The sequence below is a fragment of the Scyliorhinus canicula genome, chromosome 3 (genome assembly GCF_902713615.1).
Source record: "Scyliorhinus canicula chromosome 3, sScyCan1.1, whole genome shotgun sequence".
Lineage (NCBI taxonomy): Eukaryota > Metazoa > Chordata > Chondrichthyes > Carcharhiniformes > Scyliorhinidae > Scyliorhinus > Scyliorhinus canicula.
In genome coordinates, this window is record NC_052148.1 from 266,652,165 (window position 1) to 266,667,405 (window position 15,241).

General features: G+C 48.3%; 1 protein-coding gene across 3 annotated transcripts in view; it reads left to right on the forward strand.

Moving 5' to 3' along the window:
* Positions 1-15,241, forward strand: part of grid2 (glutamate receptor, ionotropic, delta 2) — a 1,198,200-nt gene that overhangs the window by 1,073,176 nt on the left and 109,783 nt on the right. For all 3 annotated transcript variants that reach the window (XM_038792750.1, XM_038792751.1, XM_038792752.1), the window contains one exon: positions 13,046-13,212. In XM_038792750.1, the coding sequence (XP_038648678.1) occupies positions 13,046-13,212 (167 nt within the window). The remainder of the gene's footprint in view (positions 1-13,045; positions 13,213-15,241) is intronic.

Consider the following 15,241-nt stretch of genomic DNA (forward strand, 5'->3'; position numbering starts at 1 on the left):
GTTGCAGATCCTGAAAACTCTTGAGTGGAAAAGCATTCTCCTCATCTCCCTTCTCGATTCTATATACCCTCGTCCCATTCACCCACTACCCTGTGCTTGCTGGCTGAGATTGGCCCCCAGTTAATCACCACCTCAATTTCTCAAAGTTCTCATCCTTATTTTCAAATCCCTTCAGGGCCTCACCCTTTTCTTTCCCCCTTCGGCCTTGCAACTCTCCAAGAGATCGATGCTCCTCCAATTCTAGCTTTCTGCACATTCCAATTTTCATTGCTCCAATGGTATTGGCCAGCTTACTAGGCCTTACAGACCAGCGTTCCCCCCCTAAATCCATCGGTCCCGTTACCTTTATTCTCTTCTTTCAGAAGCTCCTTAAAAAACACCTCTTTGACAAAGCTTTTAGTCAACTGACGTCATCTCTCCTTCTGCGACTAAGTGTCAAAGTTTCTTTGATAACGCTACTGTGAAGCATCTTGGAATATTTTACTATGTTAAAGGCACTAGATAAATGGACATTGTCTTCTATTAGTTGCGAAGACATTAAAGATTTACTTGCTGAAGAAGGCTGGGACAGATCACTCCTCTTTTTTCGCAATGTTCATCTTTTCCATTTGGAAACGTTTTTTAAAAATCAGAGAACTGAAATAGCTTATCACTATGAATTTGGAAAGGGAGAGATTGTTTAATTTTAATATTATCATTCCACAGAGGATGTCACTCTGCAATTTAAGATGTCGTTACTCATTCTAATGGAGACGTGCCAAGGAGAAAATGCTGGGAAATCTCAGCAGGTCACGATGACCCTTTGTCAGACTAATGGCGACGTGTTTGTAAATTAAAAGCTGAACAGCTTTAAGAAAGGAAATGGGCTAAATATTATAATTATTGTGGCAGGTACCAGGAACTGAACTGTGGACATTTCCTCCACACATGGCCAGCATAGCCTTGATGGGCTGAATGGCCCGATGCTGTACAATTCCTTGATATTAAAAGTAGTGGGAGCCCAAATATTCCTTTGGCAAGCTCACCTGATGAGAAGTGGTCAAATAAACAGTTTTACTTTAATTTGCATGTTGCCTTATATACATCCAAACTGGCAGCATGCGCTCTCCCGAGCACTTCCAATTTCCAGCTAATTTGTGAAAATAAGGTTTTCGTAGGATGGCATTTCACAAGAAATATTATAAATCTAGAAATGAAAACACATGGATCCAAATAAAATGGCCCTACTCCCTCAGCTTAATATAACTAATCAGAGGTCAGTAGCCCAGTCATAAAGAGCAATAAGACTTCAATAAAGAACCCTTATTCAAAAGAAATAAGGGGCTGGATTCTCCCCTGGTGGGATTCTCTGTTTTCGCCGGCAACGCACCCACGCCCAGGAGTTCCCCGACGGAGTGGGGCTTCCCATATTGGGAAACCTCATTGGCCGGCTGGTGGGCCGGGGAATTCTGCTGCCGGCGGGGGCGCCAGAAAACCAGTGTGGCGGGACGGAGAATCGCGCAAAAGGAGTTTACAAATGGATATGGATAAGTCAGGTAAATGGGCCAAAATTTGGCAGGTGAAGTTTGACGTGGATAAGTGTGAGGTTATCCATTTTGGTTGCAGAAATAGAAGGGCGACCTAGTATCTAAATGGAGAGAAACATCAGAGTGCTTCAGTGCAGAGGGATCTGGGTGTCCTTGTGCATGAATCACAGAAAACTAATACGCAGCAGGTAAGGAAGGCAAATGGAATTTTGGCATTTATAGCTAAAGGAATAGAGTATAAAAATAGGAACGTTGCTGCAACTGTACAAGGCATTACTGAGACTGTACCTAGAGCGGGCATTGTCAAACTCGGGGGCGTGACCCGCGGGTGGGTCGCGGGCGGGTGTCGGGAGGGTCGCGGAGCTCCCGATCGCGCAAATCCGCACACAACAGCTGCAGCAGCCGGCTTTTAATAATGCCGGCTGCAAACGGTCTTCAAAATAGCCATGAATATATTTTTAAAATGCGGCCGCACTGCACATGCGTGCCTGCTCATTGGTGCGCATGCGCAGAGCTTTGATGCTGATGAAGTGGATGTCTCTCACTCCAAAAATAGTGAGTGATCCAACGATGGTTTCACTGCAGCTGTAACTTCAACCAAGAGATGACAATTTTTTTAATCTTGATTTTGAAACATTCCAAAACAAAGTGCCTGCAGGTTGTATTTGGAAGCTTTCTCAATTAATTGATTTTTTTAAGTGTCTTTTATTTTTTTACATCTTTAATTGTAATGTTTACGTGAAATGTGGTGTACCTCCAATTTCTGGAGGATGAAAACATTTTAAGTTTCTGCATTTTTTTTCCTGTAATATTTTATCAAATAAACCCCCCCCTCCCCCAACATGTAAAACAAAAGCCGGCTGCTGCGGCTTTTACCCGTGAATTTGCGCAATCGGAAACGCAGAAGATGTTTTTAAAAATTCTTTGTAATCTTCCTGCCTGAAGGGAGGCCGAGAGCAGGCCATGCCCCCCGTACATTGACATCACGTGCTTTGGGCGCAATTGAAATTCCTCCATTTTGTCAGCAGCAAACAAGGTAAGAGAAAATGGTGGGTGACGAAGGTCGGCCGGCGTGGGTCGCGGAGGTCGGCCGGTGTGGGTCGCGAAGGTCGGTCGGCGTTGGTCGCGAAAATCAGTCGGCGTGGGTCACGAAGGTTGGCTGGCGTGGGTTGTGAAGGTCGGCCAGCGTGGGTCACGAAGGTTGGCTGGCGTGGGTCGTGAAGGTCGGCCGGCGTGGGTCGCGAAGGTCGGCCGGCGTGGGTCGCGAAGGTCGGTCGGCGTGGGTCGCGAAGATCAGTCGGCTTGGGTCACGAAGGTCGGCCGGTATGGGTCGTGAAGGTCGGTCGGCATGCGTCATGAAGGTCGGCCGGGGTGAGTCGCGAAGGTCGGCCGGCGTGGGTCACGAAGGTCGGCCAGTGTGGGTCGCGAAGGTCGGTCGGCGTTGGTCGCGAAGATCAGTTGGCGTGGGTCACGAAGGTTGGCTGGCGTGGGTCGTGAAGGTCGGCCGGCGTGGGTCGCGAAGGTCGGCCGGTGTGGGTGGCGAAGGTCGGTCGGCGTGGGTCGCGAAGATCAGTCAGCTTGGGTCACGAAGGTCGGCCGGTATGGGTCGTGAAGGTCGGTCGGCATGCGTCATGAAGGTCGGCCGGGGTGAGTCGCGAAGGTCGGCCGGCGTGGGTCACGAAGGTCGGCCAGTGTGGGTCGCGAAGGTCGGCCAGTGTGGGTCGCTAGGTCGGCCGGCGAGGGTCACGAAGGTCGGGCAGTGTGGGTCGCGAAGGTCGGCCGGCGAGGGTCACGAAGGTCGGCCAGTGTTGGTCGCGAAGGTCGGCCGGCGAGGGTCACGAAGGTCGGCCTGGTTGGGCCCCGAAGGTTGCCTGGTTGGTAAAAATGGGTCCTCGGAAAAAAAGTTTGAAAAACACTGACCTAGAGTACTGTGTACAGTTTTGGTCTCCTTATTTGAGGAGGGATGTAGTGGCATTGGAGGCTGTTCTGAGGAGCTTCAATATATTGATTCCAGAGATGAAGAGGGATTGAGCAGTTTAGGCCTATACTATCTCGAGTTTAGAAGAATGAGAGAAGATCTAATTGAGGTATGTAAGATAATAAATGGTATTGACAAAGTAGACGTAGAGCAGATGCTTCCTCTTGTGGGTCATAATTTTAGGATAAGGGGTAGCAGGTTTAAAACAGAGATTAGGAGAAATTACCTCTGTCGAAGGGTTGTGAATCTGTGGAATTCACTACCCCAGAGTGCGGTGGATGCTGGGACAATTTAAGGTAAAAATACACAGATTTTTATTAGTAATGGGCCGAAGAGTTATGGAGAACGGACAGGCCAGGAGTTGAGGCCGAGGTTAGATCAACCATGAACATAATGGTTCATGGATAGATAGGATGAATGCGTGGCTCGAGAGATGGTGCAAGAGGGAGGGATTCAAATTCCTGGGGCATTGGGACCGGTTCTGGGGGAGGTGGGACCAGTAAAAACCGGACGGTCTGCACCTGGGCAGGACTGGAACCGATGTCCTAGGGGGGGTGTTTTCTAGAGCTGTTGGGGAGGGTTTAAACTAATGTGGCAGGGGGATGGGAACCGATGCAGGAAGTTGGAAGGTAGTAAAACAGGGACAGAAGCAAAAGGAAGTAAGGGGAAAAGTGCAAGGCAGGGAAGACATAGTCAGAAATCTAAAAGGGCGACAGTACAAGGTACAGAGACTGAGGGGAGCACAGTGAATAGGTCCAGTAATAACAAAAGGAATAAAACTGGAGATGTTAAGATTCAAAACAGAGGTAAAAAAAACAAAATAAGTGTACTTTACCTGAATGCTCGTAGTATTCGGAATAAAGTAAATGAGTTGATGGCACAAATCATCGTAAATGACTATGATTTAGTGGCCATTACTGAAACATGGTTAAAGGATGGTCACGACTGGGAGTTAAATATCCGAGGGTATCAATCTATTCGGAAGGACAGAGTGGATGGTAAGGGAGGTGGTGTTGCTCTGTTATTTAAGGATGACATCCGGGCAATAGTAAGGGATGACATCAGTGCTATGGAGGATAAGGTTGAATCCATTTGGGTGGAAATCAGGAATAGTAAGGCAAAAAAGTCACTGATAGGAGTAGTCTATAGGCCACCAAATAGTAATGTTATGGTGGGGCAGGCAATAAACAAAGAAATAACTGATGCATGTAGAAATGGTACAGCAGTTATCATGGGGGATTTTAATCTACATGTCGATTGGTTTAACCAGGTCGGTCAAGGCAACCTTGAGGAGGAGTTTGTAGAATGTCTCCGCGATAGTTTCCTGGAACAGTATGTGATGGAACCTACGAGGGAGCAAGCGGTCCTGGATCTTGTCCTGTGTAATGAGACAGGATTGATTCATGATCTCATAGTTAGGGATCCTCTCGGAAGGAGCGATCACAATATGGTGGAATTTAAAATACAGATGGAGGGTGAGAAAGTAAAATCAAATACTAGTGTTTTGTGTTTAAACAAAGGAGATTACAAGGGGATGAGAGAAGAACTAGCTAAGGTAGACTGGGAGCAAATACTTTATGGTGGAACAGTTGAGGAACAGTGGAGAACCTTCCAAGCGATTTTTCACAGTGCTCAGCAAAGGTTTATACCAACAAAAAGGAAGGACGGAAGAAAGAGGGAAAATCAACCGTGGATATCTAAGAAAATAAGGGAGAGTATCAAATTGAAGGAAAAAGCATATAAAGTGGCAAAGATTGCTGGGAGATTAGAGGACTGGGAAATCTTTAGGGGGCAACAGAAAGCTACTAAAAAAGCTATAAAGAAGAGTAAGATAGAGTATGAGAGTAAACTTGCTCAGAATATAAAAACAGACAGTAAAAGCTTTTACAAATATATAAGACAAAAAAGAGTGGCTAAGGTAAATATTGGTCCTTTAGAGGATGAGAAGGGAGTTTTATTAATGGGAGATGAGGAAATGGCTGAGGAACTGAACAGGTTTTTTGGGTCGGTCTTCACAGTGGAAGACACAAATAACATGCCAGTGACTGATAGAAATGAGGCTATGACAGGTGAGGACCTTGAGAGTCTTGTTATCACTAAGGAGGGAGTGATGGGCAAGCTAATAGGGCTAAAGGTAGACAAGTCTCCTGGCCCTGATGGAATGCATCCCAGAGTGCTAAAAGAGATGGCTAGGGAAATTGCAGATGCACCAGTGGTAATTTACCGAAATTCACTAGACTCTGGGGTGGTCCCGGTGGATTGGAAATTAGCAAACGTGACGCCACTGTTTAAAAAAGGAGGTAGGCAGAAAGCAGGAAATTATAGGCTAGTGAGCTTAACTTCGGTAGTAGGGAAGATGCTGGAATCTATCATCAAGGAAGAAATTGCGAGGCATCTGGATAGAAATTGTCCCATTGGGCAGACGCAGCATGGGTTTGGAAAAGGCAGGTCGTGCCTAACTAATTTAGTGGAATTTTTTGAGGACATTACCAGTGCAGTAGATAACGGGGAGCCGATGGATGTGGTATATCTGGATTTCCAGAAAGCCTTTGACAAGGTGCCACACAAAAGGTTGCTGCATAAGATAAAGATGCATGGCATTAAGGGTAAAGTAGTAGCATGGATAGAGGATTGGTTAATTAATAGAAAGCAAAGAGTTGGGATAAATGGGTGTTTCTCTGGTTGGCAATCAGTAGCTAGTGGTGTCCCTCAGGGATCCGTGTTGGGCCCACAATTGTTCACAATTTACATAGATGATTTGGAGTTGGGGACCAAGGGCAATGTGTCCAAGTTTGCAGATGACACTAAGATGAGTGGGAAAGCGAAAAGTGCAGAGGATACTGGAAGTCTGCAGAGGGATTTGGATAGGTTAAGTGAATGGGCTCGGGTCTGGCAGATGGAATACAATGTTGACAAATGTGAGGTTATCCATTTTGGTAGGAATAACAGCAAACGGGACTATTATTTAAACGATAAAATATTAAAGCATGCCGCTGTTCAGAGAGACTTGGGCGTGCTAGTGCATGAGTCACAGAAGGTTGGTTTACAAGTGCAACAGGTGATTAAGAAGGCAAATGGAATTTTGTCCTTCATTGCTAGAGGGATGGAGTTTAAGACTAGGGAGGTTATGTTGCAATTGTATAAGGTGTTAGTGCGGCCACACCTGGAGTATTGTGTTCAGTTTTGGTCTCCTTACTTGAGAAAGGACGTTCTGGCGCTGGAGGCTGTGCAGAGGAGATTCACTAGGTTAATCCCAGAGCTGAAGGGGTTGGATTATGAGGAGAGGTTGAGTAGACTGGGACTGTACTCGTTGGAATTTAGAAGGATGAGGGGGGATCTTATAGAAACATTTAAAATTATGAAGGGAATAGATAGGATAGATGCGGGCAGGTTGTTTCCACTGGCGGGTGACAGCAGAACTAGGGGACATAGCCTCAAAATAAGGGGAAGTAGATTTAGGACTGAGTTTAGGAGGAACTTCTTCACCCAAAGGGTTGTGAATCTATGGAATTCCTTGCCCAGTGAAGCAGTTGAGGCTCCTTCATTACATGTTTTTAAGGTAAAGATAGATAGTTTTTTGAAGAATAAAGGGATTAAGGGTTATGGTGTTCGGGCCGGAAAGTGGAGCTGAGTCCACAAAAGATCAGCCATGATCTAATTGAATGGCGGAGCAGGCTCGAGGGGCCAGATGGCCTACTCCTGCTCCTAGTTCTTATGTTCTTATGTTCTTATAATGAATGGCGGACGGAGCAGGCTCAAAGGGCTGAATTGCCTACTTCTGCTCCTAGTTCTTATGTTCTTATGTATAATCCCAATCCATATGTTGGTATGTTCAAATCCCAAGTATGAATAAAAAAAACAATTCAGTCATGTCATGAAGAAAGTGCAGAGTTTTTTTTAAAATCCATCCATGGGATATGGGCATCGCTAGCTAGGCCAGGATTTATTGCCCATTCGCAATAACCCTTGAACTGAGTGGCTTGCTCGACAATTTCAGAGGGAGTTTAAGAGTCAACCACATTGCTGTGGGTTGAAGAAATATATGTAGGCCAGACCAGGTAAGGACGGAAGATTTCCTTCCCAAAAGGACAATTAAGGAACCAGATGGGTTTCTACGACAAGTGACAATGGTTTCATGGTCAGATTATTTTTACTATTGGATTCAAATTTCGCCATCTGGCGTGGTGGGATTTTCTGGAATAGTCCCCTGGGTCACTGGATTACTGGTCCAGTGACAATTCCACTGGGCCACCATCTCCCCTAAGGGTGGAGTGCTTCCTGTTGTATGGTTAAAAGTGAGCTGTTCTGTGCCAGGAACTCTCTAGAAACAGCAGTGAGCTGAGTAACCTCTTAATATGGCCGTTTTCTTTGAAAGGTATTGCCTGAGACTGTCCTATCGTAATATTACATTGGCCCTTGATTTACAGACACAAATCTGAAAATTGAGAGATCATTCAGACTTTTCGGGGCCCCGATTCTGGATTTTGGAGTTAGACTGATATTGGGCTATTAATTACACCGCCATAGAACTCCCAATTCTTGTGGCCTTCGGCTTCAAAAGCTGTGTGGTTAAGATAGCAGGTGGGAACATATTGAATAGTGGGGCCCCTGTTGATTCACCGATGGTGGGGGCGATTCTCCGCTCCGCGGACCAACTGTAAACACGACGGCGCAAACAGGGCCCAGGCACGACCTATTTTGGCCCCAAAGGGGGCCAGCACGGCGCTGGAGTGGTTCACGCCTACGCGGCGCCAAACGGGTGCCGTGCCAACCCGCGCATGCGCAGTTGGGGCAGCTCAATCCTGCACATGCGCAGTTGGGCCGCGCCATCCTGCGCATGCGCGGGGAACTTCTTATGCGCGCCGGCCCCAACGCAATATGGCGTGGGTGTTCAGGGGTGGGCCGCAGCGGAATGTAGGCCGGGGGGGGATGAGAGGCCGGCACGCTGATCGGTGAGCCCCGATCGGCGGGCCAGACCCTTTCGGAGGCCCCCCCCCCGGTGAATGAGCCCCCCTCCCCCCTCCACAGGCTGCCCCCCCCCCCCCCCCGAGCGTTCCCGCAGAGTTTCCACCGGTAGCGACAAGGGGTGGACAGCGCCGGCGGGATCCTGTCGTGTCGGAGCGGCCGGAGAATTGCCCCTCCCCGTTTGCGGATTCTCCGAGCGACCCGGCGCGGTTCGCACGCCACTGGTTTTGGGGGGGTGTGAGAATCGCGTGCGGGGGTCGGGCGGTGTGGGGGGGGGGTGGAGAACACCACCCGGTATGTTTAAAAAATAAGGAACTTCCTTTATTTTACTCCTTTCACAGAATCAGGACATCTCAAAATGCCCTACACCCAAAGTGCTTATTGACGTATTGTCATGTAAGGAATATATTTGTCAATACTTACACAATGAGACCCCACAAACAGCATGGGGATAAATAACCTACTTTAGCGGTGCTGGTTTGGGGGTAACTCCAGTTCATCTCTTCAGGAATGACATGGGTCCTTCCAATCCACCCAAAAACACAGACTGGGCCTTCATTTAACATCGCCTCTGAATGATGGCACCTCTGACAATTCAGCATCCCTCAGTACTACACTGCACTGTCGGCCTTGACTCTGTGCTCAAGGGCAGGATTTTGGCCCCTGTACAGGAACAAGTATGGAGGTGAGCAAAGAACAATACAGCACAGGAACAGGCCCTTTGGCCCTCCAAGCCTGTACTGGTCATGATACCACCCTTGGTCAAAACCCTCAGCACTTCATATTGCCGTGTCCCTCTATACCCATCCTATCCATGTATTTGTCGCGGTGTCTTTTGAACGCAGGCGCGAGCATTTGGGGCTGTCGGCCAGCGTGCCATTTTACCAGCACCATCCCACCACTGAGGCATTTCTCTGGAAGGAGAATTGGAGAAAGGCGGCTATCCAAGTATATGGGATTAGTTAGTGGCCTATGAAAGCCTTTTATCGGAGGATGACCGGAGATTTTCAGTTGGCCTGTGCTGATCCCCAAAGAGTCAGGAACTAGACATCTGCCTGGGGGCAGCCTCCTAGCAGCAGGTTGGGATTGTCGCTCCCCAACAGTGCAAAATTAGTCCACATTTTAGTCAAGCTTTTAAAAATATTCCATGCGGGTGTGTCAGAATGGTGGTTCCCCCAACCCCCTTACCGAACTGCATGTTGCTGCTCCTTCTGAGCTGGATGGTCGCCTGTCAGTCCTCCCAGCATTCATAGCCTCCTCCCCCACCCCACTGTCCATCAGTGGGTGGCGAGCCTGCCTCCTGACCACTAATCGGCCAGTTCAAGCAAAATCACTAGCGGGTGACTATTTTCCCCAGGTCTCTGAGGTGGGGCTTCAACCCATCACTGTCTGCCTCAAAACAATCGTGCTAGCCACTGAACCGTAACTGGCAGGTTGAAGCCACAAGCAGGTCACTGCTAGATTACGTAATGGGCTGGCATGAGGCCCCAACTGTTTTTAACTTGCTGTCCGCTCTTCAATAGCACTCCCCGATGCAATTGGACGATTTTAAATGGACCACACAATATGGGCCTCACCCTTTGACCTCAGTGAGAAAGAAATAGGTGGGGTGTATAATGAACAACTAATTCACTTTACTTACTTTCATAGATTATCATAGAAATTACAATACAGAAGGAGGCCTTCGGCCCATCGAGTCTGCACTGGCTCTTGGAAAGAGCACCCTACCCAAGGTCAACACTTCCACCCTATCCCCATAACCCAGAAACCCCACCCAACACTAAGGGCAATTTAACATGGCCAATCCACCTAACCTGCACATCTTTGGACTGTGGAAGGAAACCGGAGCACCCGGAGGAAGCCCACGCACACACGGGGAGGATGTGCAGACTCCGCACAGACAGTGACCCAAGCCGGAATCGAACCTGGGACCCTGGAGCTGTGAAGCAATTGTGCTATCCACAATGCTACCGTGCTTTCCTTTGACTAATTCACCATTGACAGTTTTGCATCATCGTCCAGAGTTGCATGGACTTTGGGAGGCCTTTCTGAGCCTTGGGTCCAATGCTTCAGCTCATGTTCATGAACTGGGATACAGCTATTAATACAGAACCAAAGTATCTTATCGCACATGGGACGGGATTCTCTGCCGGTGGGATGCTCCGTTTTGCCGGCGCCCAGGGGTTTCCTGACGGCGTGGGGCTGCCCCACAATGGGAAACCCCATTGACCGGCCGCAGTAACAGAGAATCCCGCCGGCGGGTCGAGGCAGAAATGTGGCGCGGCGGGGCAGAGAATCCAGCCCACTGTTTTGTGTTGACATTGCCACTTTAAGGATGTAACAACACAGTATCATTCTCAACGCACTAAAAAGTTGGAAGTTAAAAAAAAAATGTGCTTGCAGCATTAGGAATTCACTTCATTGCCAAGACGCAAAGTGATCAAAGTTTTTTGGGAGACCAGCCAAATGAATCTCAATCAACTGCTGTGATGGGGACGTTTCCTTAACTACTAATGTTCTGATTTTAGATGTGTTAACTGCAGGTGCACTAAAGCATGAAGACCTGACAGGGAAGAAGCAGCACTTTACGGCTTTCAATGCTGAGGAATCTGCTAAGTCAGGGAGTCTCAAAGGCTGTGTTTCCCCTCTTTGCATTTGAGCATTGCTCTGAATGTGATACGGGATGAATTGGGAATCTGTTGAGCAATAAAGCATTCTGCTGTCTTGCTGAGAGAATGGCATCACCTTTCAGGAATCAATTATGATACCATGCAGCAGCACCAGTCCAAACAACAATGACAAGAGTTAATGTGGGAGCCGGGTTTGCTTAATGGTTCCCCTTGCTTCAGCAAATGGATGAAAGCAGAGAAATATCAGAGAGGCAAAGTGGATTTAAATCAGCGGAAGCTATGCCTCAAGATGGCGCACATTTCGTTGCCTTTCATCCATCACTTGTCCTCCGCGCAGCTTTAATTCACTGCTGTTGGCTCCCGATGCCCGTGTCACCAACGCAAAAGTCGTTCATGACTCAGAAATTTCTTCAGCCTGCCAAGCAGGGGGTACAAAGTCACCCCTTCAGCTTCTGACAAGAAATGTTGCATTGTGGTCACTGATCTTCTCACAAATCAGCTGGTTGTTACTCATGCAAGGACAATAACGTCGGGGCCACAGCCAGCAATGAGAAATGTTGGGAGGGATTCTCCGTCCCACCAACCCCGTTTTCCGGTGCAGCATTCCCCCCCCCCCCCCCCCCCCCCCCCCCCCCCCGCCGGCTGCAGGATTCTCCGTTCCCGCAGCTGGCCAATGGGGTTTCCCCATTGTGGCCACCCCATGTCAATCGGGAAACTCATAGGCGTGGATGAGCTACCAAATGGCTTGCATTTATATATTAGATTTTATGACCACAGGATGTTCCAAAACACTTTGCAGCCAATGAAATACCTTTCGAAGTGTAGTCCCAGTTGTAACATAGGAATGGCGACTTCCATTTTACCACAGCAAGTTCCCACAAATAGCAATACAATCATACCCAGATAATCTGAATTAGTAAAGTTGGGATGGAGGGATAAATATGGCCTGGACACCAAGAATAAGTCCTCTGCTGTTCTTTGAAATAACATCATGGTATCTTTTATGCCCACCTGAGAGGGCAAACAGGGCCTCAGAAACATCTCATCCTCAAGACAGCATCTTTGACAGTGCAGCACTCCTTCATTGAATCATAGAAGGAGGCCATTTTGACCCATCGAGTCTGCACTGGCCCTTGGAAAGAGCACCCTACCTAAGCCCACACCTCCACCCTATCCCCATAACCCAGTAACTCCACCGAACATTTTTGGACACCCTGGGCAATTTAGCACGGCCAATCCACCTAACCTGCACATCTTTGAACTGTGGGAGGAAACCCACGCAGGCAGGGGGAGAACGTGCAGACTCCGCACAGACAGTGATCCAAGCCGGGAATCAAACCTGGGACGCTGGAGCTGTGAAGCAATTGTGCTAACCACTGTGCTACCGTGCCCATCAGTACTACGTTGGCATGGCAGCCTAGATTGGTGTGCTCAGGAGGACTCGAACACACAGCTTCTGACTGAGAGGCAAGAGCACTATCCATTGACTAAGCCATTGGCTGACACAGAATTCTGAACTGTTTCCAAATCCTGTCATAGCCTCTCTCCTCCCGATCTTTGTAATCGGCTCCAGCCCCAGAACCCTCTAATTCTTGGCCTCTTGAGCATCTCCAGTAAGCACGCCACTGGCCACCATGCCTTCAGTTGCCTGTGTCCAAACCTCTGCACTTTCCTCCCTATCTTGCTATTGGCCTTTAAAACCTACATCTGGCCTAATCATGGGTGATCCACAGGCTCTTGAAGCTGGAAGGCCAATTTGTTCCAGTTTCAGAGGAGCAGAAGGCTGTGGTAAAAGGTAAGTAACTGAGAGGGAGCCTCCCTGGTATCCTTCCCCATAGCCGACGTCGGGAACGGGGTCAAGTCGGCGCCATTGACACCACTTTTTTTTTCTATCTCGCTCCCATTGCTGTGTAGGATTTGACTGAAATCTGTTCTCTAATTTACAGGTGAAAGCTGGGAATTATGCCTTTGTTTGGGATGTAGCAGTGTTGGAATACATTGCCCTGAACAGTCCCGACTGCTCTTTATTCACTGTCGGCAACACCTTGGCAGACCGGGGATATGGCATCGCTCTCCAGCATGGCAGTCCATACAGAGACATCTTTTCCCAAAGGTAGGATCCCACTGATTTAACATAGTATAACCCATGTGTTTAATCAGCTACCCTGTAAACTTTAGGAATGCTGGAGCAAGAGAATATCAAACAAAACTGACCTTGCTTTCGTGAGAATTCCATCAAGGCAAAACAAAAATGTTTTATTAAGTGCAATGCGTAAGTTTATTTGCACTTATGCCACTTTGTAATGTCTGTTTTGCCTGAGCATTGTTTGTGGAGTGCTTATGAAATGATAAATGCACAAATGTTTCACATGGTTATTGTTGTCTTTTTAAAAAATGTATATTTCTACCATATTTTTCAAAGTATTTTGATCTTCACTCACATCTTTTTTACAAGTGTTGTTTATCAGATTGTGATAAAACCCAGGGGAGTCCAAAGAGCTTCTTAAAAGTCCTTTATTTCAGCAACAGCATCAGACAAGCACAGGGCCCAGTTACCTTTCACCGGGTCTTCATTCCCTTTTTCAGCTGGCTCTACAGCTGCCGGCCTTTTATGCTCGTGCTGGGTTAACTCAGTCCAATTGAACAGAGGGAAGAATCATCCCCAGCTGAATGAGTCCGATACAGGTTACTACAGGTTACACCGCACCCCCCCCCCCCAACCCACTCCTGCCCCCCAAAGTTCAAAACCCTTTGCCAGGACGACCATGGAGGGGGAGAGGATAGGAGAGGACCAAACAGGTGCAAAGCACACAGTGGCCAGACAACAAACGCAAAAAGAAAAACAGATTGTTTCGGATAAGGGTCAGATAAGGCGCCACCGAATGGGGAAGCAGGACGGGCCGGTGGGTACTCCACCAAGCATCATGTCCGCCCCGACCCCCTCATCAGTTACACAGGGGGCGAAGCTGCTAACAGCCAAACCCGGGGACGGCGCGCACCACGGCATCGGACCCATCCCCCCAAGGCCCAATCGGAATGGCATGCCTTCCAGCCACAGAGGGAACAGTGGGAGGGGGAACATCGGACAATGACCCATAACTCCCAAATGCCCCTTGATTTTAAAAAATAATAAAATCGGGCACTCTATATCCTACCTACCAAAATGCCCAGGGAGCTGTCGCCCCAACATTCTGACAGGACCTCGACACAAGCACAAGTGCCTTATCTGACCCTTAACGGAGCCCATCTGTTTTTCTTTTTGCTTAGAGGCAAATAAGCCCACAGCGCAAATAAAAAAATAAGTAGGGTTCCGTGTGATGTGCCATCCATTGCACGAGAGACGAGTTGCTTTACAAAAGTTAGGCTTTAATAAACTAGAGAACTTAGCCCTGCGGTTGTCTACAATAAAATGGACGACCGCCGGGCGTTTGACTATTTATACCTCGGCAAGGAGGCGTGGTTAACTCAGCCTCTCGACCAATCGGTCGAGAGGCACATGACCGACCGGGGCCAATGGTAAGCCGGTGTTCTGCCCCAATGGCAGACAGGTATGCAAATCATATCACCACACCGTGCAAGCCACCACAGGACCAGAAGTCACATTTGGAATGCCCAGTCAATTCAACACCAGAGTCTCCAGACACAAAACCTGCAGTCACACATTAACTGTCAGCTCGCAGGCAAAGCATCACTGTCGCAAATCCCACAGTCCGAACAGCCGCAGAACAGTCTTCCAAACACAACTCCGCACTCCTGACCAGAATGACGTTCCAACTCGAGAACGGACTCCCCGGTGGAGCACTCTGCCAGCATCAGGAAACAACAGCAGGCAGAGACGGGCGAAACACAACACAACCCACACCAGAAGTCGCTCAAAAGATACCGCATCCGGTAGTGCCGGACACGTCAGACTCCAGATCACTCTCAGCGGACACATAGAACATAGAACAGTACAGCACAGAACAGGCCCTTCGGCCCTCGATGTTGTGCCAAGCTTTGTCCGAAACCAAGATCAAGCTATCCCACTCCCTGTCATTGGGGTGTGCTCCATGTGTGATGCACAATCAATAACTCCTGAAGCGGGATTGTAGGACAATTGAAGGCTTTATTGAACTAGATGTTTCCCCCAGCAGCGCAGGTAC